Source organism: Gadus morhua, chromosome 16 (genome assembly GCF_902167405.1).
Source record: "Gadus morhua chromosome 16, gadMor3.0, whole genome shotgun sequence".
Lineage (NCBI taxonomy): Eukaryota > Metazoa > Chordata > Actinopteri > Gadiformes > Gadidae > Gadus > Gadus morhua.
The window spans coordinates 16512640-16540398 of record NC_044063.1 but is presented as its reverse complement, the minus strand read 5'-3'; the positions used below and the strand labels follow the sequence as shown (position 1 = coordinate 16540398).

The 27759-nt window shown below is 44.2% G+C and overlaps 1 protein-coding gene across 1 annotated transcript in view; it reads left to right on the top strand.

Moving 5' to 3' along the window:
* arhgef17 (Rho guanine nucleotide exchange factor (GEF) 17) overlaps positions 1-27759 on the top strand; it is a 57900-nt gene that overhangs the window by 6807 nt on the left and 23334 nt on the right. The window contains exon 2 of the mRNA XM_030381312.1: positions 27588-27665. Coding sequence (XP_030237172.1) covers positions 27588-27665 — 78 coding nt within the window. The remainder of the gene's footprint in view (positions 1-27587; positions 27666-27759) is intronic.

Below are 27759 nucleotides of genomic sequence, written 5' to 3'. Positions count from 1 at the left end.
AATAACACACACAGACACACAGTTTCCTTGTTTATGTTGTTGGGATGATGGAAGGTGGATCTCTGAACACAGGAAATTAGATTTGCAGAAATAGGAAGTTGGAGACAGCATCCTTTTGTCATTTAAGTATGTGTGTAATGTGTATATCAAGTAGCTTCTTCGCGTTTATTTTACAAAATGATTTATATAAAAAGAATTTCATCTTTTGATTTATATATTTAATCTCTGGTTTATTTGGATTAAACAGACCATTCTTTCCTGTGCCTCTGGCCTCCAAGTAAAAGTGTTAGTCTGGAAGATATCAGGAGTTTGTTCCAGGGTCTGTGAGGGCCCTGTTGTGCCAACTTGCTGTGTTTAAAACAGCGTGGCTCACACACTTCCATGCAGTTCCGGTGCTCTATGACTCTCCTCTTTTATTTGGATTTAACGCAACAGAAGCTGTGCCAAGGCAGACTGAAGTGCAGGCATGCCCTGTCGAAAGAAAGAAAGAAAGAGAAAGAAGGAATGATAGAGAGGGAGAGAGGGAGGCATCGGGACTTTGCCTTTTCTGGAGGCATCAGTGAATCCAACTTCCCCAATTGGGCATCATTCTTTCTCTGACTCTTTCTTCTCAAACTTTTATCAAAATTTTCCTAGTCCTCTCTGATAACAATGATAGTTTAAATTTGACCCATGTGATAACATTCAGTTGTTCGTTTTTAAATCTCGGCCTGCATCCTTTCTAATATTTTGCATTCTTTTTTTATCAGTTGTTGTCATTCTCTCTCTCTCTCTCTCTCTCTCTCTCTCTCTCTCTCTCTCTCTCTCTCTCTCTCTCTCTCTCTCTCTCTCTCTCTCTCTCTCTCATATCCACACATTCATTTTCCCCCTGCGTCTATCTGACGCATAGCAACAAGGTGAGTCATGACTACCCTGAGACTCGGTGAAAGACAGAGAAATAGTGATCTGGGCGAGCGGGAAGGGGAGAGCAGGGATGTCTGGGACAGGGCGAGGGAGTACGGTGTCGGAGGTGGTGGGGAACTACCGCAAGTAAACAAATACACAGATCTGAGAAGGTACGGAATGGGATTAAGGTCCGTGGGAAATCACCGGGACACAATGACTGAGATTAAAGGAAGAAGGAAAACTGGAATGCTCTATTCAAGTCTTAGTCATGTTGTTCTTTTATGGTTTACTTCGCAAAACTGATTCTTATGTAGTACAAACCAAAGCATTGTTATAACAAGCATCATGATATCATATAATGGAGTACAGTGGCTATCTTCACCCTATGAATGATGAGTTTTAAGAAGTGAAAATTGTTATTTGCACTTTAATAGTTTTCGCTTGAAGGTGCTGTCTGTCGAAGTTAGTGGCATCTGGCGGAGCTGGTGGGAGAAGTGGAATATAATATTCATAGGTATGTTTTATTTAGTGTATAATCCCATGAAGAAAAGATCCACTGGACTGAGCCCATTAGATCTAAGTAGGGAGTAGGTCAACATCAACAGAGCCCGCCAGGTTGCCCCACCATGTTCCTACAGTAGCCCAGAACTTAAAAAACCTTGCCCTAGAGAGTATGTGTTTAAGTTTTTCTGGGAAAATCCCCATTTTACCTGTAATCTATGACATATAGATAGGCTAAATAACTGAGTAGGGAAAGTTGAGTGTATGTCTTTTTCAGAGATGCCATTGAATACACCTGTGCTAAATACACCATACCCCCCTCCCCCCTTGCTCTCTATCTTGCTGATTTTACAGTGGACTGTGGCATACACCTGTGCCCCCCCCCCCCCCCCCCCCCAACTCAATCAGAGTGAGCAGAACACCCACGTCGACTCCAATACTCCCCCCTCCCATCGTGAGTGTAGATATACAGGAGAGGAGGATATACATTTCAAATCCCATTCCTCCGGCTTTGTTGCTGTTGGCTCCTATATTGGATTTCACCCTGCAAAAATCCATCCAATTGCAGCAACAGATAAACGGCTTTAACCTTTCACGCGTTCTGTCCTCTGCCTTAAGTGTTATTTGCTATTAAAACATCTTCCAAAGGACGCACATTAGTTTGGCAATCCAGAAGACGCCACTACCTGTCTGTACAGTGGACACAGTAGTTATGTTCAGTGTTGACAATATGAACGGGGAGGGAGGTAGGGAGGGAGGAAGTATTTTGGGATTATTTTGTAAGAGGAAGGAGTCAATCCATTTTTGAAGTGGTATTTTAGTCTGTTGAAAGGACATTCTATTGGCACACATCAAAGCACACGCACAAACGCGCACACAATCCCACACACTCATCCACACACATTATGATAGAGGAACTCTTTTATCTTTTTAAGGTCATCACAGTTTGGGCTTGAGCCAATAAAACGAGGGATGATGAGTGAGGGGGAAGATGAAGAAGCACGGATGAAAGGAAAGGCACTATGTTGGCTCCGATTATAGTTTCTGTGTGTGTGTCGAAGATATTGGTTTATAAGGTTTATCATTTACAGGCCATGGAACAAACTTGTGGTTTAAGGCGTTGGCTTACTTTTGTTTTCAGTTGGGGTTTGTAAAGCCTACAGAATCCTTGTCCTCCAAGTTCAGCTTTGTTACGACAGAATGCACCTTAACACTGTATTGAATAAATTAAGTAGCAGTGAACGTGAGATTAGGTTTGGTATTACTAACATCTGCTCATAAAAAGAACACTTTTTTTAAACCAAATCTAAATGTATATACAAATGAATGGAATCTTTTCGTATTGTCCCTCCCTGGGTCCACCCTGAGTCCTTTCTAACATTACAGCTCTCTGTATCTACCCATTCTGTTCTCATTCTTCTCTGCTGGCTCTCTCTCTCTCTGTCCACTCTCCTAATCTTGGTCGTCCAATATGGGGATCCACCCAGAATAATTACAGGACGCTCTTCTTGTGTAAGCAGGCTCGTGTGTGTGTGTGTGTGTGTGTGTGTGTGTGTGTGTGTGTGTGTGTGTGTGTGTGTGTGTGTGTGTGTGTGTGTGTGTGTGTGTGTGTGTGTGTGTGTGTGTGTGTGTGTGTGTGTGTGTGTGTGTGTGTGAGATTTGATTAAGCTGTACAAGTTTGTCTTTGTTCACAGATAAATTGTGACGTGTGTCTACCCATGTCTTGCTATCCTAGTTACTTAAATGATCTTGTATTTTTCCGATTTTTGATCAGGGCTTCTTCCTGGATTATCATGGCTGAAAAAAGGCTTAAACAGTTTTATCATTGTTAATGGGGTCAAACATGCATTGCAAGTTTATTTGGAGAAATCGAAGTGATGTTACAGTTAACAGGTAATAAATAGTAATGTAATGATTTTCTTTCCTCACTTCCGCAACCGTTTATTTGCGCTCTCATGTTTTGGCTGATCGTTTCACAGTTATCTTTTCCACGTCAAACATAAATAATGACACAATTATACCCCTAACACTGGACATGACATAGTTTACAGAGTGGTCGGACACACACACACACACACACACACACACACACACACACACACACACACACACACACACACACACACACACACACACACACACACACACACACACTCACTGTCTTGCACCCTGATCTGGGCCCTGGCCTAAGTGTGGGTGGACTCAGCTGGGTTGGGGACCATGCTGTCACCATAATGCCACCATTATGATCCCTTTCATAGTGGAGCCATTCTTCCTCCTCTCCTTCTTCTGTTTGTCTGTTTTCCTTCTCCTGTCCCTCTCCGTCCATTTCACTCTGCCGTCCCAGAAGCCTTATGGCGACAGTGCGCCGCTTTGGGTCATGCTCCAGCTGTCAGTTGAGGAATTCTGGGTGGAATGGGAATAGGAGCGGAACGATCCGTAAAAGCCGGAGCACCGTCACTGAATGGCTGCTAGGCTCCAGGATTAAGGCCCAGGGAGAGGAGAAGGAGGTGGGGGGTTGGAGGAGAGGGAGCAGAGGAACTAAAGGCCCCGCACAGGCAGGTGTTTGTGTTTACCAATCTGTTTGTGTTTACAAATCTGTGTTTGTGTTTTAACGTGGTTCAACACTCACTGCGTCCATAGTCCACAGGAGCCTAGTAGTGAATTACGTTAGATATTTTCTCCTCATTGGCTGGTGTTATATTCGAGAGTGCCTTGTTTCCGTGGATATGTGTTAAGATGGCTGTTGAGTACTGTGATTATGGTGATTGTTGTGTAGGATTATGTTAAACGATATGGTGATGTTGTGTAGGACTGTGTAAAAAAGGTTGAAGGTTCTGAAATGAGTTGGAACGGTAATGTAAATATCCACATATTTCTAAAAACCACATCCATGCAACCATGTTTAACTTATTGAAAATACAATACATTCCATGGCAAAATGTTGTACTTTGGAAACCATCTCTGCATATTTCTAAGGTAAAAACGTCTGCAAAAGTTTTGGTGTATGTTGGAGAGCACAGATTTGTGACCACTGCATTAGAGGCTCATACCTCTCTGCATATTGAACTACCTGATTTGCTGATTAGCCCGCAGTGACATCATACAGATTTTCATCAAAGCACACTCTTGACATGGCATTACATCGCCTGCAAACACGTTGATGACATCATTGTACACACACACACACGCACACGCACACACGCAAAACACTCAAGGGAATATTATACAGTGAATGAATGTTGCTTATATGCGGTAAATTACACTGTTTACCCGTATGTGAGAGTGAGTGGTGGGAAAAGAATGAACTCCAGGACTTGAGATATTTTCTTAAAGACTGTTTCAACTGGCACCCTATTTAAACACTCAATCTATTTTTTGATGACGAAGGCAACATGTCGTTTCCCTCTGCTCAGCTGCTGTGTGACGAGCACTCATGCAGTCTTCTTTTGTGATTGAATTGATATGTCTGTTTAGATTCTTTGAAATCCGAAAGAGTGAGCCCTTTCCTTTGGCCCGGGGTCTTAGGTGGCCCTCGTATCACAGAGGGGGGCTAGTTGGATGAGGAAAAGAAATGTTCCCACAACTGCCAACCTTTGTCCTCCCTAAATGTTTAAGCTTTTTAAGAAAACTGTGTGTGTGTGTGTGTGTGTGTGTGTGTGTGTGTGTGTGTGTGTGTGTGTGTGTGTGTGTGTGTGTGTGTGTGTGTGTGTGTGTGTGTGTGTGTGTGTGTGTGTGAGAAACAGACGAAACAAGTTCAAGGATCAAAGTACATGGCAACAGGCACAGCTAGCAACCCCATTTCTCTCTATTCTGTTTCTCTCTGTCTCTCTGTTTCTCTCTCTGTTTCTCTCTGTTTCTGTCTCTCTCTGTTCTGTTTCTCTCTCTATTCTCTGTTTCTCTTTGTCGACTTGTTTTCCTCCCCTCTACTCACGATCCTGATTTTATGGTATCATCACTTCCTCAGTACCCTTTATTGATGGTTAACGCCAGCGGCCTCTGCGGCTAATGGCGGGCTTTCATGGTCACATTGACCAACACACATCTTGAAACTGTGCACGAAGTCTTTGCACATTGGGAAACGGTAAAAGTAATTTAGGAAATCAATTTACAATGACCACAACTTTGTGTGTGTGTGTGTGGAGGTGCAGACTTTGTTTAGTGGACTAGGTTGCCACTTATCTGCCGTGTGTATTTTAGCGATATGGTACTTTGACAAACACCCACACTGTACTAAACTGTTAATTGTTTGATGTTTTGTAGTGGGAATAAGAGCGTTTAATGGATATTATCAACAGTGCCATTCTCACATCAGAGCATGTCTGCCAGAGCCTGCAAGTGCATTACTTTGACTCACCTTGAGAACCGAGTATCACCCTTGGGTACACTCCTGGGAAACTTGTGGAAATAGCTGATTAACACAGCGTCACCTGAAATGAACCGTGTTATGTTATGGTGGAAAAGATTAGAAGAAACAATAGATGGGGAATATGAGTCAAACAGAGCGGATGTTTTAGGTTGATGGACTGAAACCTAAACTCTTTCTAGGGCCGGGGTTATTGCCTTTTGCTGTGCTCTGCTGCTACTGCAAAACTACTCATTGATATGCTTTCCTATAGACGGCACTTGTTTACATTTGATCCTTTGGACCAGTATAACCATATATAAATCATTAACAGTGCGATCAAACCTCGCCGATTTCCGCTGTGCGACTGAACGCTTTGGCAGTAGAAACGTCCACAAGCTTGTCTGCGTAGGTGAAGCTTTCCAGACGTCGAGAGGAATAGCACACGTTGTATCTGTGTGTATGCACCGACCTACAGTCCCTGGCTGTTGTTTACTGTACATTTTTCCAGCATCGTTGTGGAATGCTAGTCCCTGCTAGCAGCCATAATGATTACCATAGGAATGATGATCATGGTCAATGACCATGATCATCGATTGCGTGTGTTTGTGTGTGTGGTAGGGCCATATGAGCTTAGCCAAAGCCCCTTCCCCCCACTCCATAACAAAGTGACAGCCAGATGATTGTTTGTAAATTGGACCATCTCTTCAGAACAATGTAGTCCTTCGCTCCTCAATAGGCTCCTTATATTATCTTTTTTGGTCAACATTTAACCTCAAGCTGCCATCTCAATCGTAGTTCTTCTGAAATGGGTTTTGTGAAAACACGATATCCCCCCCCCCCCCCCCCCCACCCACCAGGAAAATTGCCTTTATTCTTAATCCTTTCTTACCTGCGATTCCCTGGGGGATTCCACTTTGTTTGCACATTAAGTTTAACAGAGGCATTCTAGTTTTGAGCAAGATATTGACATCAACTTATGTCCATAGGTAGGAAACAAGTGTAGAATATGGAGAACTAATGGAGAGTTATTTTGGAGAATGGGTTAGCTGTCAAGCGGGGAATGAATAGCCTGGGAACCAGACGAATCTGTAAGCTCATGTTTGATTTCGTATGGCCCCCCCCTCGTTCAGACAGATTTCCAGCAGACCTGGCCCATGTCGGACCAATCACATAAGTTTATCTTCTATGGGGCGGGTTTTATATGAAGTCTGAACAAAGGAGAGCCCTATAGGAAAGCCTTTGAGGCATTTTTTCATGAAAAACCAAGATGGCTGTTGTTGGTGCGAAACACTTTTCTTTGCTCTGATTGGTTGTAGGTATATCCAATTGTGTCTAGAGGCATTCTGAAATTGAAAAAAGGAATTGAGTAGTTTGAGATTAATAAACATTTGCAAATTGGCCTGACAATGTCAGGCTAGAGAATGGCCGCTAAGCAGTAGGAACATTTATGTAAAATCTTTCATCACAATAGTTGACAAATTACGCAAATTTTTGCTCTGGTTTAGTTTTGCCAACTTCTTTTACTTTTATTTCTTTCCTGAGATGAAAGAAGCTCTTCATCAATTGGCTGACTTTGAGGGCAGTTGTATTCGGCTATAGAAATGTGCGTATAAAATAATCCTGCGATTCATTGTTCGACTCTCTGAACAAATATTTGACCAGTCGTCTTTTAGGGTACAGCCATAGCACGTTACAGCCTCTACGATATTGTTGTTCAAACGCAGTACCAATCCCTACATCGTTTTTGGACATTGCCATAAAAAGCAATGAAAAATAAAGCTGTGTTGTCCAAAATTCATAATGATTTACCGGTGAGAATACCAATGATTTAATGGTGACTAACTCTTTAGGAACCTTATGAAGGCAGGTAGCAACTGGAAACTGTAGAGGCATAACTACTTATGCTTGATACTATATCAGACGATGTCTGAGTGGTAATATGCGTCTCTTCGGGGAAACGGGAGATATCTATTTTCCTTTGAGGGTCCCAATATGTCTGAAATGTGCTTGAAGATGGGCCAACATCGGAAAAACACTTTTCCCAGCCCTACCTACGCATTGTCCTAATACTTGCACTGGCAAACGGCCTAAAACATAGCCTGGCAGATGTCCACACGCTTGTTTTGCTGATGATATCGAGCTGTATTTAATAGCATGGAAATGTCAATGTGGGCTCTTAGTACAACGCGATAATTCAGCTCCACGTATGTTCTGTTTTCTTTCACATCGCACCATCCCTCCTGTGTTTTAACTTTTCTCCCTGCCACTGTATATTGTATATTATATAATATAACAAAAATGCAATAAAGTTTATTAAGGGCGTCTTGTCTCCAATTTTTCAAACAGACTTGAACGCATATGCTTTATATTGGAAAAGTATTTTGTCTTTGGCTTTTTAATTTGAAAAACCTGTGGCGAGGTGAACAAAACATAGACACTGCCTTTTAAGGCGCTACTTTGTCACTAGTTATTGCGGGAGCCATAATTATCTCCATTGAAAGGGCGTGTCAGGAAGTGGGTTTTTTTGTGGGGGGGGAGGCATTTGACAAACTACTTTTTTCCTCTTCTCCCATGATGCACTGGCTTGATCAAATTAGCCAGATGGTGTGAGTATGCGCCAATTAAAATAGATAAAGAGTTTCTTCCCGTCTTCTCTCTGGTCATACAACGTTGGACATTTGAAACAGTTGGTGGTGGTTATGTATGCTGTAATGACAGCCTTCGTGTTGTCCAGAGCTACAGTACATGGGACCAATGTAGTGTGTGTGTGTGTGTGTGTGTGTGTGTGTGTGTGTGTGTGTGTGTGTGTGTGTGTGTGTGTGTGTGTGTGTTAACATTTTATACGTTTTGTATATGTTAGCCTTGGAATGTGGTGACATCAGAGTGACTTGGGTTTCTGTTGGCGAGAGGGGGAGAAGGGGAGAACGAGCTAGGAATGTGGGTCCAGTAAAACACTTTTTATCATTTTTATCCCCCCCCCTCCCCCAACCATCATAGATTCTCTCCATACATCTTCTCCTCAGACTACCTGCCTCTCTCCATCCCACTGCTCTTGGTTGCTCTCTCTCCTTTGTATTCCTCATCTCTCCTGATTGTCTCCTTTCTGTCTCATGTCACATTCTTCGTTCTCCATCTTACCCACTTTCTCTCTCCCTCACTCACCTCTCTCTATTTTTATCCGCTCACCCGTGAGCTCACATCTGTATCTAATTGATCGCCCTTCAGCCATGAAAGAACTTTGAAAGATTGTGTGTGAGTGTGTGCATGTGCGTGCACACGCTCATCCATATGCATAACAGCTGCGTGCAGGCGTTGGCATGGCAAACGATTGTGGGCCTAAATATAACCCGCCCTTTGATGAAAAGCAGCAATTACAAAACATACTAACAAACATACATTAACATTGCAAAGCACAAAAAGTGAAATAAGATACAACTCGAGATACAAATAAGTAAGGTGAAATACAATTGCGTAAAATACGAAGTACAAATTAGAATTCGTGTTCAGGGGAAAAGCCTCTCTCCCATTTTCAGTTTTTCCTTTGACACACAATTGCACACACACTTTCTTCTATCAGTATGACTGGTTAAAGTTAACAGTAGTTTGTTTAGTTCTCAGGAAATGAGAAAAAAACTTTAAAAAACACCATCTGCAGGAGATGAGGAAGATAAACACACAACATGAATGTGGCAGAACTATGTGCTTCGACTTTAATGATGCAGTGCCCGTTCAAAATGGGCCTGTTCTGGCCAGGTTGATTGCTCGGCCTACTGTATTGCTGCTTGCAGCTTTCTCAATCGCCGCGCATTCAAACAGCTTCACACTCGGCACTATACTTCCATGGGTCCTCAGCGATACGGCCGCCCGGTGCAGTGCCTGTTTCGAACGGGCCGAATTATGTGGCAGCTTTCTTCTAGAACCACTCATTAAAATAACGTCCCACTCGACTCCTTTCCTTGGGTTCCCGTCCAAACGCAGAGGGCGAATTTGGCAGAATATACGGTTGTTGAGAACTGAAGGAAATACAGAGGCTCCTCTATTTATATTTTGATTAATGAAACGATTGTATGGCCGTCATCCAAGTACCGTGCAGTGACCAAGTGAAATGCAGATAATGAACAGCGGCTCGTGTTCCGACGTAGTTGAAAATGTACTGGTGTTAGCCCGCAGAGCCCTGAAACCCTGCCCCCAGAGCCATGAAGCCCCGCCCCCACTGAGCACCCCTGGTTGTGTTTTGTTTAAGTTTATTATTATTGAACGTTTCGTGTTTCCAAATAAGTCAACACTGCACTTCCTCGGGTCCCCAGCAATGAATGCGTCAAGGGTGAAGTAGTTCAGATGATGTTCCAGGGAAATGCCTAGGACAGGATACACGCACGCAAGCACACGCACAGAGAGAGAGAGAGAGAGATTAAGAACAATGAATGGTTGTTTTACATTTGATAATATGCTTTGACATGGCAAACCATTGTGACCTCAATTGAACCCGCCCATTGATGAATAACAAAAATAGGACTCGGCAAAAGACACAAAACAGTTACAGCAAAAAAAATTGTCTAAACAAACTAAACTATAAAATACATTTAAATTGTAGCGGAAGATGATAAACGCAGAACATGAATGGGGCACAATCATTAGCATTGATCTTACTAAGAACAACATTTTTTTTGAATGGACGCGTGCAAAGTTTTAGTAGTTAATGCAACTATCTGTGTTACATTTGAATAATCATATATACTGATATACAGCACATCTGCAAGATATCACACTGCCACATGAGGTGTAGCGTCCAGTACCAACCGAAACAAACCTCTTGTGACCTCTAGCCTCTAGACACCACTTCCCCTCACCTCTACATGACCTCTTCCTAATCTCCACCGAGAGACTGCATTTTTACCTGCCTGCTAGCACGCCTAGCAAAAAAGGCTAGCAAGAGAAAGGAACTGAACGAAACTAAATCTGGTCAAATGGGTCCACCTTAAAGAATCAACATCAATAACGTGTTAGTTATGACCATGATAAAAAAATGTCCAATTGGACACACAATGTGTGTGTGTGTGTGTGTGTGTGTGTGTGTGTGTGTGTGTGTGTGTGTGTGTGTGTGTGTGTGTGTGTGTGTGTGTGTGTGTGTGTGTGTGTGTGTGTGTGTGTGTGTGTGTGTGGTGCCCCAGTCAAGATTAGAATTTGTCTTTCTTATGTCCAAGGGTTCAGCTGTGTGCTATTAATAGGTAGGGCAACAGGACAGGCATGGGAATTCTGTCCTCTCCGGAAAAACAAACTACTTTCCCAACCTTCCTTTTTATTCTGTTTTTCGTCTGACTGAGACTTTAGTCTGCTGAGAAATGAGGGAAAGGAAAAAAGACAGGATAAGAGAATAAAGAATAACAAGAAAAGGGATTTTCTGATCTGGACTTACCACCTTTGCCTGGTTATATTTTTTGTCTTTTGATGCGTTTCCTTCTCTCCCTGCACTCATCTTTTATTTTTTGCTGTCATTTTGAGAAATGGCTGTTTAGTTAGAACATACTGTGGCCATTCAAGGGTAATCTCTTCCAGAGAGAAAAAGGCAGACACTAAATAACTTTGCAACCTTGTCCTTTCTATTACTGGATGCTTGGGTTTTGGACTAGCCATCAACTTCAAAACACCATGAGGTTATGAGACAAGTTTGTTGAACAAACAACCTTGTAAAATGCAATAGGTTATGTGAAACACACACACAGACAGACAGGATCTTTGGATCGGTTTAGGTACTAGCTATAGCTGATCCAATCAAGCATCCTGTGGCTTGTCCACACCTTCTCTCTAACATTTTTACACAAGCTGCTGATCCTTGGCAATCATTAGTCATTTGGTACTTTATTATCACATACATTTTCTGTCAAAATGTCCAATTGTAGTTAGATGGACCTTCAAGCAAAATATCAGAAAGGGAGTGCTTGGGAAATTGAACTGATAGAGCAGGGAAAAATTCCACCACTCATTTCTTTCAAAGTCGCCACCTGTGTGCCCTGATATCCAAATGTTTACACATGCTTTCCTTCATGCGCGGATGCATGCAATGTGTGCCGCACACACATGGATTCCTGTAATTTAGCTGTTTTGGGTTCACCAGATATTGTAGACGGCGATCTTGATTTGGTAATGGATGCATCGGCAGGCCAGGACCAGAGGAAGTGAAACAGAGGTCTGAAGCTTCCTTTGAGTCCTTCCATTTCGGGGGCATAAAACGTTCAGGTTATTTTTGTCCTCTGTGAGGATCCGTATCCATAAACAAGCTGCTTGTGATGTAATCTCCCTCTCTTCCTTTTTCTTCATTGCCTCTGGGCCATCTCCCCCACTGAAAAGGACATTTTTACACTTTTTGTTGTTCAACGTCCTACTTTGTGTATACTGTTGCTGCTGAATCATCTGCATCGGAAGTTTGCTAGTGAGGAACAGTTAATTAGTGAGGCAGAGTTAGCTAGTGAGGAGCAGTTAGCTAGTGAGGAGCAGTGAGGAACAGTGAGTTAGTGAGGAGCAGTGAGCTTGTGAGGAACAGTGAGCTGGTGAGGAACGGTGAGCTTGTGAGGAACAGTGAGCTGGTGAGGACTAGTGAGCTGGTGAGGACTAGTGAGTTAGGGAGGACTAGTGAGTTAGGGAGGACTAGTGAGTTAGGGAGGACTAGTGAGAGGGAGGACTAGGGAGGACTAGTGAGCTAGGGAGGACTAGTGAGCTAGGGAGGTCTAGTGGGCTAGGGAGGTCTAGTGAGCTAGGGAGGAACAATTGGCTGGTGATGAACAGTTAGCTGGTGAGGAACAGTTAGCTAGCAAGTTCTTGAAGGTTTCCAAAACGCTGCTCACTCTAAGCGTCCTTTTTAATATTCCATATTGTACTCATGGTTACTGTGCTGGTTGTCCTTACTTGTGCAATGACAATAAAGTTAAATCTAATCTAATCTAATCTAATGGAGCATGCATGGTTCCGGTCAAACCCAAACACAGATTCACTTTAAAGGACATTGTCAATAAAAAATAAGACATTTTTTTAAGTAATTGTTGAGTAGCTGAAGAACCTCAGACTTTACCCCCGAAGACTGGTGATGGCTAGAGAGAGGAGAGGGGTGGGGCGTTAGAATGGTTTGGGAAAAGGACAACTCTACACACACACACACACACACACACACACACACACACACACACACACACACACACACACACACACACACACACACACACACACACACACACACACACACACACACAGAAGTGGGTGTGCAGTCACAGTGCTGATCTCATCTCACTCCCCCTGAGAGCAGCACTGGGACTGAGCCCGCATCACACACACACATGCAGCACAGCCATATAAGGAGAGGGAGTTGAGAAATCTCTCTCTCTCTCTCTCTCTCTCTCTCTCTCTCTCTCTCTCTCTCTCTCTGTCGTGTATTTATTTATTAATTTATTTATATATAATATTCATTGCCAGGCATGTATATAGTACCCGTTAATATTATATAATTTGTTTCTGTTCTCCTCAGTCCACACATCTTTCTCTCTCTCCCTCTCTTTTAGTCTGTTGTTCTACCTCTCCATTCTGTCTCTCTGTTCTCCCTCCCCAGACACACGCACGCACACACACGCGCTCGCGGCCGGTCTTCTTAAGATCTCCTGCGCGGTGCGTTCATTTGTCTTCTGTATTATTTACAGAGCATTGGCCCGGTCTTCCCAGGCCGGCTTAGTGCGAGTGCACATTAAACAGCCTAAATGTTCCTCCATCCCTCCGACGCGGCCTGCTCAAAAACAGCCCGGGTATTCAGACGCTGTCAGTTGTTATTGGCTCTGTTGCAAACTCCCCAGCCCCAGCAGAACCATTAGGTGATAAAGTTAGCTGTGAGGGGATTTAGAGTCGGAGTAAACTACGGGTAAACACGCAGCAGCACACTCCCTGACGCGTTATGACAAAGGCCATTATGCTCAGCTCTCTCTTATTACCACGGTTGCACAACACTTTTCACTCTGACCGTGGCATTCGCACAACTGTTGTGGCTCCGTCGAATGAACACAACATGAAGAAGCATGAAATCCATGGAGGGTTTGTTGGGTCATATGATGTTTCCCCCTGTGTTAAATGCTCGCTTTCCCCTGTGATCGGTACTTGGTTTGACTTGGTTCAGCGGAAATATGTGATCCACTCTATGGGAACATCAGCATGTACTTTTGGCTTTGAATTAGCCGCTTGGTACTGTGGAGCGTCCTTCTTTGTCCTGTTTTAGTGTTAGACAGTGTGAGATAGTTCCCTGTGCTAGTGCTAATGGACACTTTGGGTAATCCTTCAAGTGGCCAACTTGGCAATGCTGCTGAGAGTGGCAGTAAGGAGATGTAGGCTGCCCCTTGTGGTCACTACTGGTATCGTCACACTATTTCTGTAACATCTGTACATGTGTGCTTAAGCATGTCTTTGTCTGCATATCTGTTATGCATAATTGATTACTACATAATGGAATTATTCTGTATCCGGAAGAAAGTGAATTTGTCTGTCTGTCTGTCTGTCTGTCTGTCTGTCTGTCTGTCTGTCTGTCTCTCTGTCTGTCTGTCTGTCTGTCCATAATACTTACCCTTAATACTACATAGATACACAGTTAAACCTAAGCATAAAGGTTGAACTGGCATCCCAAATCAACAACTGACCTGAAAGATATTTTTGGATCTGACATTTTTTGGTCTCTTCTTTTTTCTACACCTCATTCATGCGTTCTCTTTCATTCAGATGTTTCTGTGGCAACCTGCATTACATAGCAACTGAGTGGCCAATAGAAGCCCATGGTTTTTGTCCGTTGAGTGTTCATGAGGACGGTGTCAGGGCGCCTGCTCTTCATCCCCCTCGGTTTCCTTCTGCCTCTTCCTCCGTCCTTTCTTATTTACCACTCTCCTCCATACTTAACGGTGGAGGAATACTTCAGACATGTGTGTATATACAGGAGAGATTCACCTTTGTCATTTAGTTTTTTTCTATACTTCTATACTGTTAAACGGATAGAACATTCACATTTATACACGTACAAATAATGCAGACTGTATATCAGCTATATTTTTCTGCAAAATTTTGACATTATATACATTTTCAATGAAAGTGGCTGACGTTTGCAACCTCAAAGGATGTTGCACTGTTTGTTAGATAATAAACTAAATCGAATGATTCACATATTATTCTCGTGACTCTTGACAATTCAAACGGCTCCCTTGCTTTGTGGATATTGAAATAAGTGTGGCACTATGTCCACTCCAAAACGCCCAATGGATAAAGAGTGACTGTTGGCGGTCCAGGTCAAACCCTCTCCCATGGCCCCAGCGTCTTTACTCCCAGTCCAGCCTGACCCCCACCGTTCAGCCGGGGCTGGTTTGATGACTCCCAGTCCAGCCTGACCCCCACCGTTCAGCCGGGGCTGGTTTGATGACTCCCAGTCCAGCCTGACCCCCACCGTTCAGCCAGGGCTGGTTTGATGACGCCAACCTGACTGCAGGCTCTCCCTTTGTTTGTTCTCATGAAAACCCTTGGATATACACTGACCTTTCAGAGCTGACCAAGCGCACCAACAAACATCCCGACCCACACACACGCACACATAGGCACCACACACAAAATTGAATTTAAATGTGTCCAATCGAAAGGAACAACGTCAATGCAACCATGTTTCACTTACATTGGACACGCCAAACCACATGGCAGAGTCAATGTCCAGTGTCTGTGTGAACGGCCGATGACGTGCATGTGGTGGTGCATCCTAAGCGATGCGTTTGGCTAAGGAAGATCCTTTTTATTTACCTCGGCATCGGTTTGTCCCCCTTGCCTGGTACGGCAGCCTCACAGGCATGCATGCATGACCGCACACAGCCATGCACACACACAGAAACGTGCATGTACGCAGAACCCACATGCACTTAGCCGTGCATGCACTCACATTCAGTGGCTCTTAGGCCCTGGGAGGTCAGGAATGCCAGGAAAAGGGGATAAAGCGGGTCAGAAAGACAGAGTAGAGAGACGGAGGAATGAGGGATTGGTCGTGAGGTAAAGAGAATGAGCTGTGAAGTGTGAACAGTGAAGAACGAGAAGCGGTGTGATGAGGAGAGAAAGCGGAGAGGGAGAGAGAAAGCATGTAGAACAAGGAAGAGAGAATGTAAGCTTGCTTTCATGACATCATCAAACGGATCGTTTGCTTCTGCCTTAGATGCGGTATTTGAATATTGGCGTCATTCTCCAGAGCTACTGCTAGTTTGACTCTGAATCTCCCCACCTCCTCCCCCCCTCGCTTCCCCAGTGTCACCCGCTCTTTCTAACACATTGTTATGCTCCAAAAATCCCCATGTTATTATCTGGGAATTCTAAGGCTCAGTTTTCTGTCCGAGCGAGAGCGCTGCAGAGAGTGAGTGGGTGAGAGAGAGAGAGAGGGAAAGAAAGAGTGAGGGAGAAAGAAGAGTGACTGTTAGAAAGAGAGAAAACTTGAGGCAAACGGCAGAAAGGGAATAAGTAGGAGAGAGAGAGGGAAAGAGGGGGATACGCAGCAGCGGAAATCTATCCAGCTGACCCTAAGTTCCCAGTTATTGGTACATTAGGCTAAAAATACCACGGTTTCTGTTTAACGTCAGAGAAATCAGGGTGTGTGTGTGTGTGTGTGTGTGTGTGTGTGTGTGTGTGTGTGTGTGTGTGTGTGTGTGTGTGTGTGTGTGTGTGTGATTTCCCAGCTGGAGAGGAAAACAGAGAGTTTCCTGAGTTTTGGGGTTAAATGTGGCCTCAGCATGTGATGGCTATCTCTGGAGCCCAGTGCATTGTGGGATTGATTGCTGGACAGGAAGTGGATACGACTCCCTCAGATAAGGGACTAGTCACAACTCAAGTGCGGAAGGAATGACATGTCTAAGAGTCAAGTCCCTAGCTGGCTTTCATTATCATTTTGCCGTTGCAGTGATGTCTCGTTGAGTGCACCAAATTTACATTTTCATCACACCATCACGGTCATTCTTTTTACCCCTGCCACTTCTAAAGTAATTGCCTTGTCTACCTGCAGGTTCTAATTTAACACATTCACAGTGGAGGTTGTGCTTTCAGATAATGACATCTTCAGACTTTCTAATCCGAGAACTGTAGACACAGGCCATGGTTATTTATTTAAGTCACTGTGTTGACACCCACATATATGGTTACAATCCTATATCGATTCACCCTCTTTTGCTTGCTAATCTTTTTGATTGTCTCAATAGATGTTCTTAAAAGATCTGCACCTTTAAGATTTCTGTTTATGTCCATCCACGTTTGTCAGAGTGCAGAATATGTACCTCTGTTGTCTATCTTTGCTTGTGTTTGTGCGTGTGTGCATGTCTTCATGCGCGTGTGCATGTGTGCGTTTGCAGCCTGTCAGTTCAGGCACCAATCTTCTCATTGCTTAAGCCTCACCTTACTAGGACAAAGGCTCTTTTCACAGCACATGTAACACACACACGCACACACACACACACACACACACACACACACACACACACACACACACACACACACACACACACACACACACACACACACACACACACACGAGGAGATCCTGTTACCTGTGTAATATCTCTGCCTCTTTCTCGGTTTGTTGGGTTTTCCCTTTTGTGATTCTGTACCTCTGTCCCCCGTCACACCTTCCTTGCGTTTGGGATGCAAACTTAATTATTTTCTTAGAATCCTAGCTTGCAGTTTTTAGTAACCATCTACTTGCACTTGATACGGATTGAGCATTTCAGTGGAGGACTCTGTCTTTATTGTATCTGTAGATGTATCACAGTCTTGTTTGCCTTGTTCATGAGGGTCTCTGTTCTAATGTAGATTCATGTGTATCTCAGTCCAAAGTCCCCCCCCCCTCCCCCCCATCAAATAGGCTTTTAACACAGAACCTTTTAGGCTGGTTTTCCCACTAGGACTTGTGCCCCCTGCTGGAACTTGCATTTATTGTGTATTATGCTGAAGACAAAATGTTAAATTAAACAGCTGGTGTAGGCAATTTATGTTAATGTACTTTTAATTATGTTTGTGTAAATTGTCGTTGTGATGAGGAAAAGGTCCCGACAGCGATCGTTCTAATGCTCTGGCCAAAAAATTCGAAAATGAAATAATGGTTATGTGGCGGTCACAGGAGTCACAATCATTCCAATAATTACATTTTGGTCAGAAAGAAATACTAACAACAGCAAGCTAGTCATATTCCTTTTGGAGAGCAACTTTGAAAGGAGGAGTGGGATTTCTTCAGTTGGATACTACTCTAAATCTAGTTTATTCTGGCTGGCTTCTACGGATTGCCTAGCCTAGCTTTTAAAGTTGGAATATTCACAGCCATTTGCTTAACTGTCCCTGTGTCCCTGTGTCCCTGTGTGTGTGTGTGTGTGTGTGTGTGTGTGTGTGTGTGTGTGTGTGTGTGTGTGTGTGTGTGTGTGTGTGTGTGTGTGTGTGTGTGTGTGTGTGTGTGTGTGTGTGTGTGTGTGTACATTCATTAACATGGCTCACAGATGCACAAGAACGTCCTGCAGTGTTCCGAGTCGATCAACTGGGACACCTGACATATGTTCGATTTGCTTTGATTATCCCATTGTGAGAAGATCTTACCACCCGGTAATGCCTGTGAAACTGCGTTAGGAGGGGGGTGGTGATGAACAGTAGTCCAACGACAGCGACGAGTCGTGTGTGTTCTCCACACGGACCTCCCAGGGCGAGTGGTCCTGAACGGCCTGGCTCGTCTCTCAGGAGCTTGTCAGTCACTATTGTTGCGGACCGAATGCCCAATCACTGTCACAGCAGCCCCGGCTGACCGAGGTCTCCACACCTGCAGCTGACGCACATGGCGTAGACACTCACACATGCACACACTTGTTGCACAGCAGGCTTGTTGGCGCGCGCGCACACAACTGGGGCGCGCTTACACATGGTGAAACACATGGGTGTGTTGATAATGTTTGAAAACAAATCGTGTCTGTTTGCTTACAAAAGGACACACGCACACACGCAGTACATTACGTCATACAAAATAATGTACTTTTGTTAGGATTTATACGGCAATCATTGAAGAAGAAGAATTGTCTTTTCTTATGGGCCTATAGCTGTATCAACAGACATATTTATACAATTTTTATAATTATTATTTATTGTACACGTATTCTAGCTATAATGCCATATGATGGTGATTCTTATACATGTGCGGAGGAAGGAAAGGGGCAATATCTTCGTCAAGAGGGCAAGATTAATGAGTTATAACACCTGGATAGAGAAAGAATCCTATCAATATAGGAAAGGCGGAAGGAGCAGGAAAACACATTAATCTTCAGGGTGGGGAGGAAATGAGAGATTTCCCCATGACTGAAGAACGAACATGCACACGCACACACAGCAGATGCCACACACAGACATAAACGCATAAGGGCGTGCCCCATGTGTTATTAAGATTGAGGGCTGGACACCTGATTTAACACATCCTCTCTCTATTACACACTCCCTCTCTCTCCCTTGTCTTCTCTCTTAAGAGAACCCTCATACAACATGTGTTTATGCACTGAGCAGGTGTGTTTATACACCAAATCTGAGTAGCTCCTATCAGACGGCTCGTGTTCATGCCATTTTGAGGAGCTAGTCCTACAGAATGGACGTCTACAGCTGCCTTGGCCTTCCTCGTCACACACAGACAGACAGGCAGTCTCGCTTTAATTTTCACACACACACACACACACACACACACACACACACACACACACACACACACACACACACACACACACACACACACACACACAGTCTCACTCTAACTCTTTCCCTCTCGCATACACGGACACATACACATACAGACACACACTGCCCCCTTATAACTGTGCTACCTAGCAACAGCCTCTGTACATCCCTAATCATCTAATGCTGAAAATAAATGTATATTGATTGTTATTGGAAAGAGATGTCTCGTATAAGATAAAACGTTTGATGGACATAAATAGAGGGACTGCTTAAAGTATGAACCATTCAGGGCAGATGTCAACAAGAGAATGTTGGCCTGTTCATCGTCTTTAGAGAACATTTGGAACACATGGAATATTGCATCCATAAACTTGATTCATAGACCTATAATTATCGGCATGTTTTGATCATTCATCCCGATAGCAGTGTGCGCTAGAAGCAAATGTTTTATGGCCCTGTGGTGCATGGATATAGGTGGCTTTTAATAACATGACGTGTGCAGTTGTATTGCAGCAGTTTCGTATCGGATTCTAAGGGTGCACTCACACTAGGCCATCTGGCCGTGGCCGTTTTCACACCTAACCGTGCTCAAATCTGCCAGTGTGATTGTGGCCAGTCTGGCCAGGCCAGGCCAACTTGGCCACTTGGGAGAGGTGTGCTGCTACGGTACGGGCCGCCACGCTACAGATGCTAATGAGCCGACACGCGCAGCACACGCACGGCTACGCAACCTGAGCTGGATGACGTATAGTCCATGCGACGACCATGGACATAATAAAGGCGACAAGCCTTCTTTCCCATTAAACGGTAAACATGGCGTCAAGCGGTTCAACTGTTGGTTCATGTTGGTCCCATAGAGAAGTCGAGTTTCTGTTAGCCAATTGGGCATTTGGGCTCCAAATAAGCAACAGACTCAGCAAAGTGCGAACTGTGTTCTCTGTGTTGTTGTCCATTGATGTTAAAGCTCTGACTGGCGGCAGACTTTATTATGGTCCATGCAGCGGACGCTTGGTGATGACGTGTTACGACGTGATGACGTGTGTACAAGAGCCTACCGTGGCCAGGCCACAGTTGCGACGGCCAACGGCCACGGCCAGATGGCCTAGTGTGAGTGCAGGCCAGAGAACAACGGGGCCAGTTGAGCACGGTTAGGTGTGAAAACGGCCAACGGCCACGGCCAGTTGGCCTAGTGTGAGTGCACCCTAACTTTCTCTAAAAGACTTTCTTCACGCAAAAACTCTTGTTTCTATGGCAGCGAGGATGAAAGGCCTTTTTCCTGTTGTGACACTGAGCTTTGAAGGACCTCACATTGACCTTTTCCAAGGCAAGCCTCTGATGTGAATGGGAGGGATGGGGCCAGCAGGGCTATTTTGATTCATAACAGCCACACGGATACACGTTCACAATGATGTTGGTAGAAAAATAAGAACATGGTAACAAAATAAATAAGATGTGTATTGTGTAAGTAAGATGGATAACTACGGCCGAACATATGTTTTTGTTTCTATTATTCTGTTATGCTGCCAATGATCTACACATATTATAACCAGCCAATTATTTTTTAAATGTTGAGGGGATTCTCAATGAGGCTTGGTGATTCTAGGAAAAGCCATGACAGAAGCTTTTTGTGTGGCAGTTAACTGAAATGGAATATTGTGTTATAATTATTGTGATATTGAATAAAAGTCAAAAATCCTTGCAGAAAAAAACAACCAACTGCACAACAAGTCACCAGGCTTTTAAACTAGAGATTTTCGTCTGTTATTTTCTGTTCTATATTTCTAGCTCTGAATTCATATGCAGATATTTCTAGAACTGAGCTCTGTTAGTCATGTCTACCTCCCCCTCCTCATCTCTCAGCTCTTAAGGGATTGGTAGAGTCTGGTTGAGGGCTGCTCAACAGTGAGTGTCTGCTGTGCCAGCTGCCTCATTTATACACAGGGGGAGGGACGAAACGCACGCACGCACACTCGCTCGCCTTTGCAATATCCCTTTGCAACAGACAGCCGTATCAGGCACACACGCAAATCATGCTGATCCATGCAGTAGAGGCGGATCAGACACTAATAAGCGTGTTCGCCTTCGAGAACCACGTGTGTGTGAGCTGCCCACACTCCCTCAAACACACACACGGAGACAGACGCACAGTGAGCAAACCCAAGCTCACCTGCTAGAGAACTCCCACTCAGCAGAACATAAGGAATGTACAGTGCTTGGACGAGCCACGGTGCCAATATGCTTCCGAGCAGTTTAAAGAGCAGCAGTTCTGCCATTTAAAAAGAAGACATCTGAGCACAAGAAAACCTGCTGGAAGGAGAGGAGAAGGGACATAAAGAAAGGGAAAGAAAAAGAAAGGGAAGATTGCTTTTTGTATCCCTCCATTCTCTAGCCTTTTTTTTTTATTTTGCGTCTGTCAATACCATGGACATGGCAAAGTTTGTGTGAGGGAGATAAAAAAACACCATCACCATCGACACCCCAGGAGTCTTTTGAGCTGCGCTTGTGTGCCTGTGAGCGCATCATCCGTAGGCTCGTCCCTGTGTGCGTGTGTGTGTGTGTGCGTGTGCGTGTGTGTGTGTGCTTGTGGGGCACAAGCACGGCCGTTCCTTATGCTGCAGATGGTTCGAACCCTTGCCCAGTTCAGCATCGCTCTGGAGGAGATGAACGAGAACGGAGAGAACACTGGAGATGATGGAGGAGGTGGAGTGGGGGACCGAGATGGAGGAGGAGGAGGTGGTGCAGGAGGAAGGAGGGGGATAGGAAGAACAAGAAGAGAGGAGTCGATTGACAGAGATGTTGATGTTCGATTTAGAAACAACGGCAACATCGGGAATGGGAATTCCGCTGGGAATATACATGGACTGTTTGGCGGAAGCCCCCGGACTCATGCCGAGGTAGAGTTTACGCTTCCTATAGCTTTTGGTCACATGCACCTGGCGCTTCATTCATTGATTCATGACACATTTCTTCCTCTCTGCCTGGCTATTTCTACTGGAATTATTTGGTGTGTTTTTAGATCCCAATGGGTTGGGTTTTGCTTCTGTTTTCAAAGTATTTTGCGCACGCGAGCGTAAATGACCGAACAGTTTACATCTCGGAAAGGAACTTTTGGGAGAGCGAGTGGGCGAGCTGTTCGTCTTCTGAGAGTAAACTAAATAAAGGCTTGAGAGTGTATGTAATTATGTAAAGAATCTTTTTGCGGAACGTCTAATAGTCAACATACAGTGCTAATGTGTCGTAGGCACAATACTGTGTGTGTGTGTGTTTGTCTTTATGTGTCTGTTTGTCTTTGTGTGTCTGTGTTTGTCTGTGTGTGTGTGTGTGTCTGTTTGTGTGGGGGTTTAAAATGTATGACGTTTCTTTAAGAACTTGTTGAGTGTGTATTTACATGTATGCAGTTATCTGGTGAATCGGATACAACACCATGGCTTTAGAGGGACTACCTATGCCGACACACATAGCATAGGGTAAACATATCGCAGTCCCTGTAGCTCCACTAATGTCGTTAATCCACCAACAAGATTATCCCCTCCAAGAGAGGCCAATCAGAGGGAGAGGTGGGGGTGCGGCTGAGAGAAAATAGATATGAATTGAATGAAGGAGAGGGATCTAATACCAATTCAATGATTGGGACACGTATATGGATTGTGTGGAGGCAGGACACCTGTCGGACTTTTGCATGTACTAATACGGGGAGTTATTTTGGTATGCTGTGCACAATTTATTTACATTTTAAAAGTCTAATTTCATTCATGGTTCATTTGTTTTGTAAGATGACAATCGGACAGGAGACTCTATTGGATTATTATCATTATTTGTATATCTTTAGATAAACATAAATAAGTTACAATTATTTTGTCGTTATTTGTTTTTAACAATGGTGACATCAAACCTGTTAATACATGTTTGAATAACGGTGTTGAGTGAGAGAGGAGGAAGGAGTGAAAGGTACCAAAGCCAGCATGAGGAGCACTGTGAAGGGGATGGATGAAGCAGTGTGTGCATGTGGCTAGCGGAGACCTTGATGACGATGAACGGGAGGGTGTATGTCAACTTAACACTCGGTTGGAATTGGCACAGAGAGACACGGGGAACGATGCACTCACGACACGCGTCACTTGCCCTTGCCTCTGACTGCGTCAGGATTACATAAGCCTATTGAACAGGGGGTCCTCTGGAACCACGTTAACGGTGGACCCGTGTCGCGTCCCTCTGTCCGGACAGGCTGCTCTCCTATGTTACCCTTATCTCCACAGACTGCTGGGAAAATTAGGGGATGTAAACAGTGAGGGGGGAGAGAGAGAGAGAGAGAGATGCAGGGGTATAGAAAGAGATGGAGCTCTTCCCTGTTTGGGTTAGCCCAGGGCTGCCTCTTGCTGCTGTCGCTAGGCTGTTGCCATGGGATACAGTTGTCGGGGATGGGGGGGGGGGAAGAAGAAGAGAGGAGGTAGAAGAAGGTGACGACAACAGTGATGAGAGATGAAAGGAGATTCTGTGGTTTTTCTGTTCCTTCACAGTGAGCGCAGATTCTGGGAAGGACGGAGTAAAAGCCTTATTCATTCATGCTCTCTTACATAATAATCCGATACAAAAACATATAAACTGTTAATATGTTGATGGAATTTAGAGTCAATAAATGCCTCCTTCAACAAACAAACTGCCGTTCCAAAGCATGAGAACATAAGCATGAATGAGAGCGTATGATGAGACACTGAGTCAGAGATGACAGCAGCTGCGACTTCCTAACTTATTGCGTGGTCTCAGCTCATTAGTTTATACACCACTTGTACACAAGCAGCGCCTTCCCGGTTCTGATGTCCTAATATTTGGCCAGTGAACTGATTAATCTCACTGATTAGATTCACCCCCTGGGGGGTCGCTATCAAGACACCATGGCCTCGCCTAGGGACAACAGAAGAACAAGCTGCACACACACGCACGCACGCACGCACGCGCGCGCAAACGCTGATAGCCATCTGATCCTAATGAGGGATGGGGATAAACCTGCTGTGTCAATCAAAGTCATCTGACCGACGGTCTGTTCTGTGTCGAAGCTTATCAAAACCATCTCGGAGCCGAAGGCTGCATTCCAGCTGACAGTACGATGTTGTAGCATGATTGTGCTGTTTCAACATCAGCATCAACAGCATCAACATCATTATGACGTATCTCTAGTTCTGTACTTTAGTACAATAATGATGTTGGCTATTCATTCCAGTCTCGTTATTGTGCAAATACTCGCGTCATCCTATTTGTTTGTCAACGGTCAATGAGATGCCACCAGTGATTGCTATCGCGTTTGGTTTCATGCTAGGTCATGTTGTTTTCAGGATTGTCAACGACTAATGCCCTTATATGGGCAAGGAAAGGGTCTGATCTGGCTTGCGGGCATGATGCCAGTTTACTGTCTAAAACTAAATTGTTTCTTTCATTTCATCCCACCCTCGTCACATCTCAGCCTTAGAGTCTGTCTGATATCCGCACCATCACACAGCATGGAAGGGTGTATATTATGAGGGGCCATTTATTGGCCCCTGATATAAAATGTTTGTTTACCACCGTGCCAGGTTAATCTCAGTCCGATGCCCCCCTTTGGTCCTTGCTGGGAGCTTAAAGCAGTCACCATGGTAACCATCTACCAAAATGAAACTAGCATTCCGTACATATTTTGTGTGTGTGTGTGTGTGTGTGTGTGTGTGTGTGTGTGTGTGTGTGTGTGTGTGTGTGTGTGTGTGTGTGTGTGTGTGTGTGTGTGTGTGTGTGTGTGTGTGTGTGTGTGTGTGTTCTAAATAGGATCACAAGGGCACAACAGAATAGCCAGTTGTCAGGAAGGAGCTCGGCCATGCTGGATGTCAGTGAGAGATTGTCCTGTGTGTAAGTGAAGCCAGAAGGCGTTTCATTACTTGGAGAGTGTGAAGAGTCCAATCAGAGCAGCGACCTGCCCCTTCGGTCTGGCCTTCGCCTTATGACTACTTCCTATCCTAGTGTTTTCCACTTCACATTACTGCCCTGGATAGACTCTGTCTGACGTGGCAGGGATTTGCTCCTCCACTACACCGGGGACACCTGCTTGAAGACTGTCCTTCGACGATGACACGCTTGTCTTGATTCTATGACAGAGCAACGCACACACTTATTGTAGTCTAGTCAGTAATGTGTTATATTCTACCACAGAATGTGATTGATTCGTATAAGAGACGGACGGGCCACAAAAAAACTGTGATGATCACTTCAGTTCACTTACATCTGTCATTCTATCTCTCGCTATGTCTGCCTCCATGTACACATCCAAATACACCCCTAACATACACGGACAAAGACAATAATAGGCTTCCCATGGCACCCCTATGAACTTTCTTAATGCAAAACATGAAACATAGCCTTTCCGGGAAGTTATTGTTTGTTATTATCTAACATAAACTTGTGTGTGTGTGTGTGTGTGTGTGTGTGTGTGTGTGTGTGTGTGTGTGTGTGTGTGTGTGTGTGTGTGTGTGTTATTTTTTAGATCTTTGTAGTTCTCTTGCTTTGTCTCAGTGGGCATGAGGGACACTGTGTTTGTGAGCATCTACAGTAAACCCTTTGGTTCACACCCTGTGGCTCCATATGCCATTTAAACTGAATGTCAAAATGACTTACTATCGACATGAAGTCTAACTGGTTCGGTTTATTTTATCTGTAAAGCGTCCTTCTTTCCCCTAACTGTGTGTATTGTTGTGGGCAAAAATAAATTGATAGATATTTTTTTTGGGTGTGTAAAACACTTGGTCTGACATACAAAGTCACTTGGATCAGCTTACCAGAATATGATATCCTGTTCTTTGGTGAAGGAAAGCACTAAACAGACATGATGGGTCGTCTGCTCTATTGGCTTTACATCCTGCTGTACAACAGCTTTTCGGTATTTTCCTGTTTCTCTCCTGATCGGAAGGCGTGATTCTTTCCCCTAAGGGGCCGCAGCCGCGGCAGTCCGGCATCTCGGCTGAACCCACGCTCCTTCTGGACGTCATCAGAAGGAGCGAGTCTTTTGTTATTGTTTTGATTGAGAGACCCTTAGCGGAACAAACAACATATTTTACCTACCTAACAATAATGATAAAAAATAAATGTGCAAACAGAAAATCCTCCATGTCAGCAGTTAGAATATGGCTAAGCTGTACGTTTCTCTCGTATGTTTCGATCATTATGGTACATGTATATAATGTTACATGGCATCATAAAAGATGAATCCTGTCACAGATGGTGTTGGAGGTCCTAAATGATAGCTTATCACTATGGATTCAATCAGAGGAATGTGTGTTGAGAAATCCCTCCACAGTGTCCAGCGACCAGGGTGACCATGAGAAAGATACCTGATAGTGATTGTTTTGAACTGATTTTATATGCAAGCTGGAGCCGGCAATAATAGGTTAAATCTTGTGCTGGAGCCGGTTAAATCCAAATCCCATTCAGCTCCATGGTATTCTTTTTTATTGACGTGAGAAATTATCGGCGCAGCCTTATTCAGGCTCAGCACTAGAAATACGTTTCGTACATATTGTCACCAGATCAACTGAGGGAGCTTGTAATTGGTTGACGCTCGTTATATATGTATATATATATTATCTATAAACATTCAACACTTAGGAGCTGTATGCAGCCCTCTCCCGCTACTCCTGGCTTTTCCTCTACTTATTGGTGTTTGTTTGTTTGTTCACTTTATGACGTCTCTCCAGTACGGTCTCTCCATGCTCTTGTCTGCCCACGTTGTGACGTTTTAGAGTGAATAATAGGCTGGACTGTGTTGTTTATGTGTCATGACAAAGTGCGAGGGCGAATTGCTTATGATAAGTCACTCTATTCTCAACACAACTGTGTGTGTGTGTGTGTGTGTGTGTGTGTGTGTGTTTGTTTTGGAGTTGATGTAAAAATGTTTCTGCTAAATAATATCATCTGAAATGAATCGATCAGATGATTGTCCCTTTTCCTCTGTATCTTGCCTATCTCTCCATCTTGAGCGTGCTTGATTTTTATCTTTATGCAGAATGCATATTCTGCATTGAGAGTATCTGTACTCTCTATCTATTCTGGAGTATTCTTTGTATTAGATGTTATACTGACTCTCTTTCTCTCCGTCTCTGACCATTAGGACATGAGGCGGCATGTGATCATGACCCTCCTGGATACAGAGCAGTCATACGTGGACGCACTGCGCACGCTCATCCAGGTACTCTCACCCACACACCTGGGCTGCAGACACACAAACAGACACACAAACATGTACGCGTACCTCGCCCACTGCAGTAGACGCTGCCCTCTCA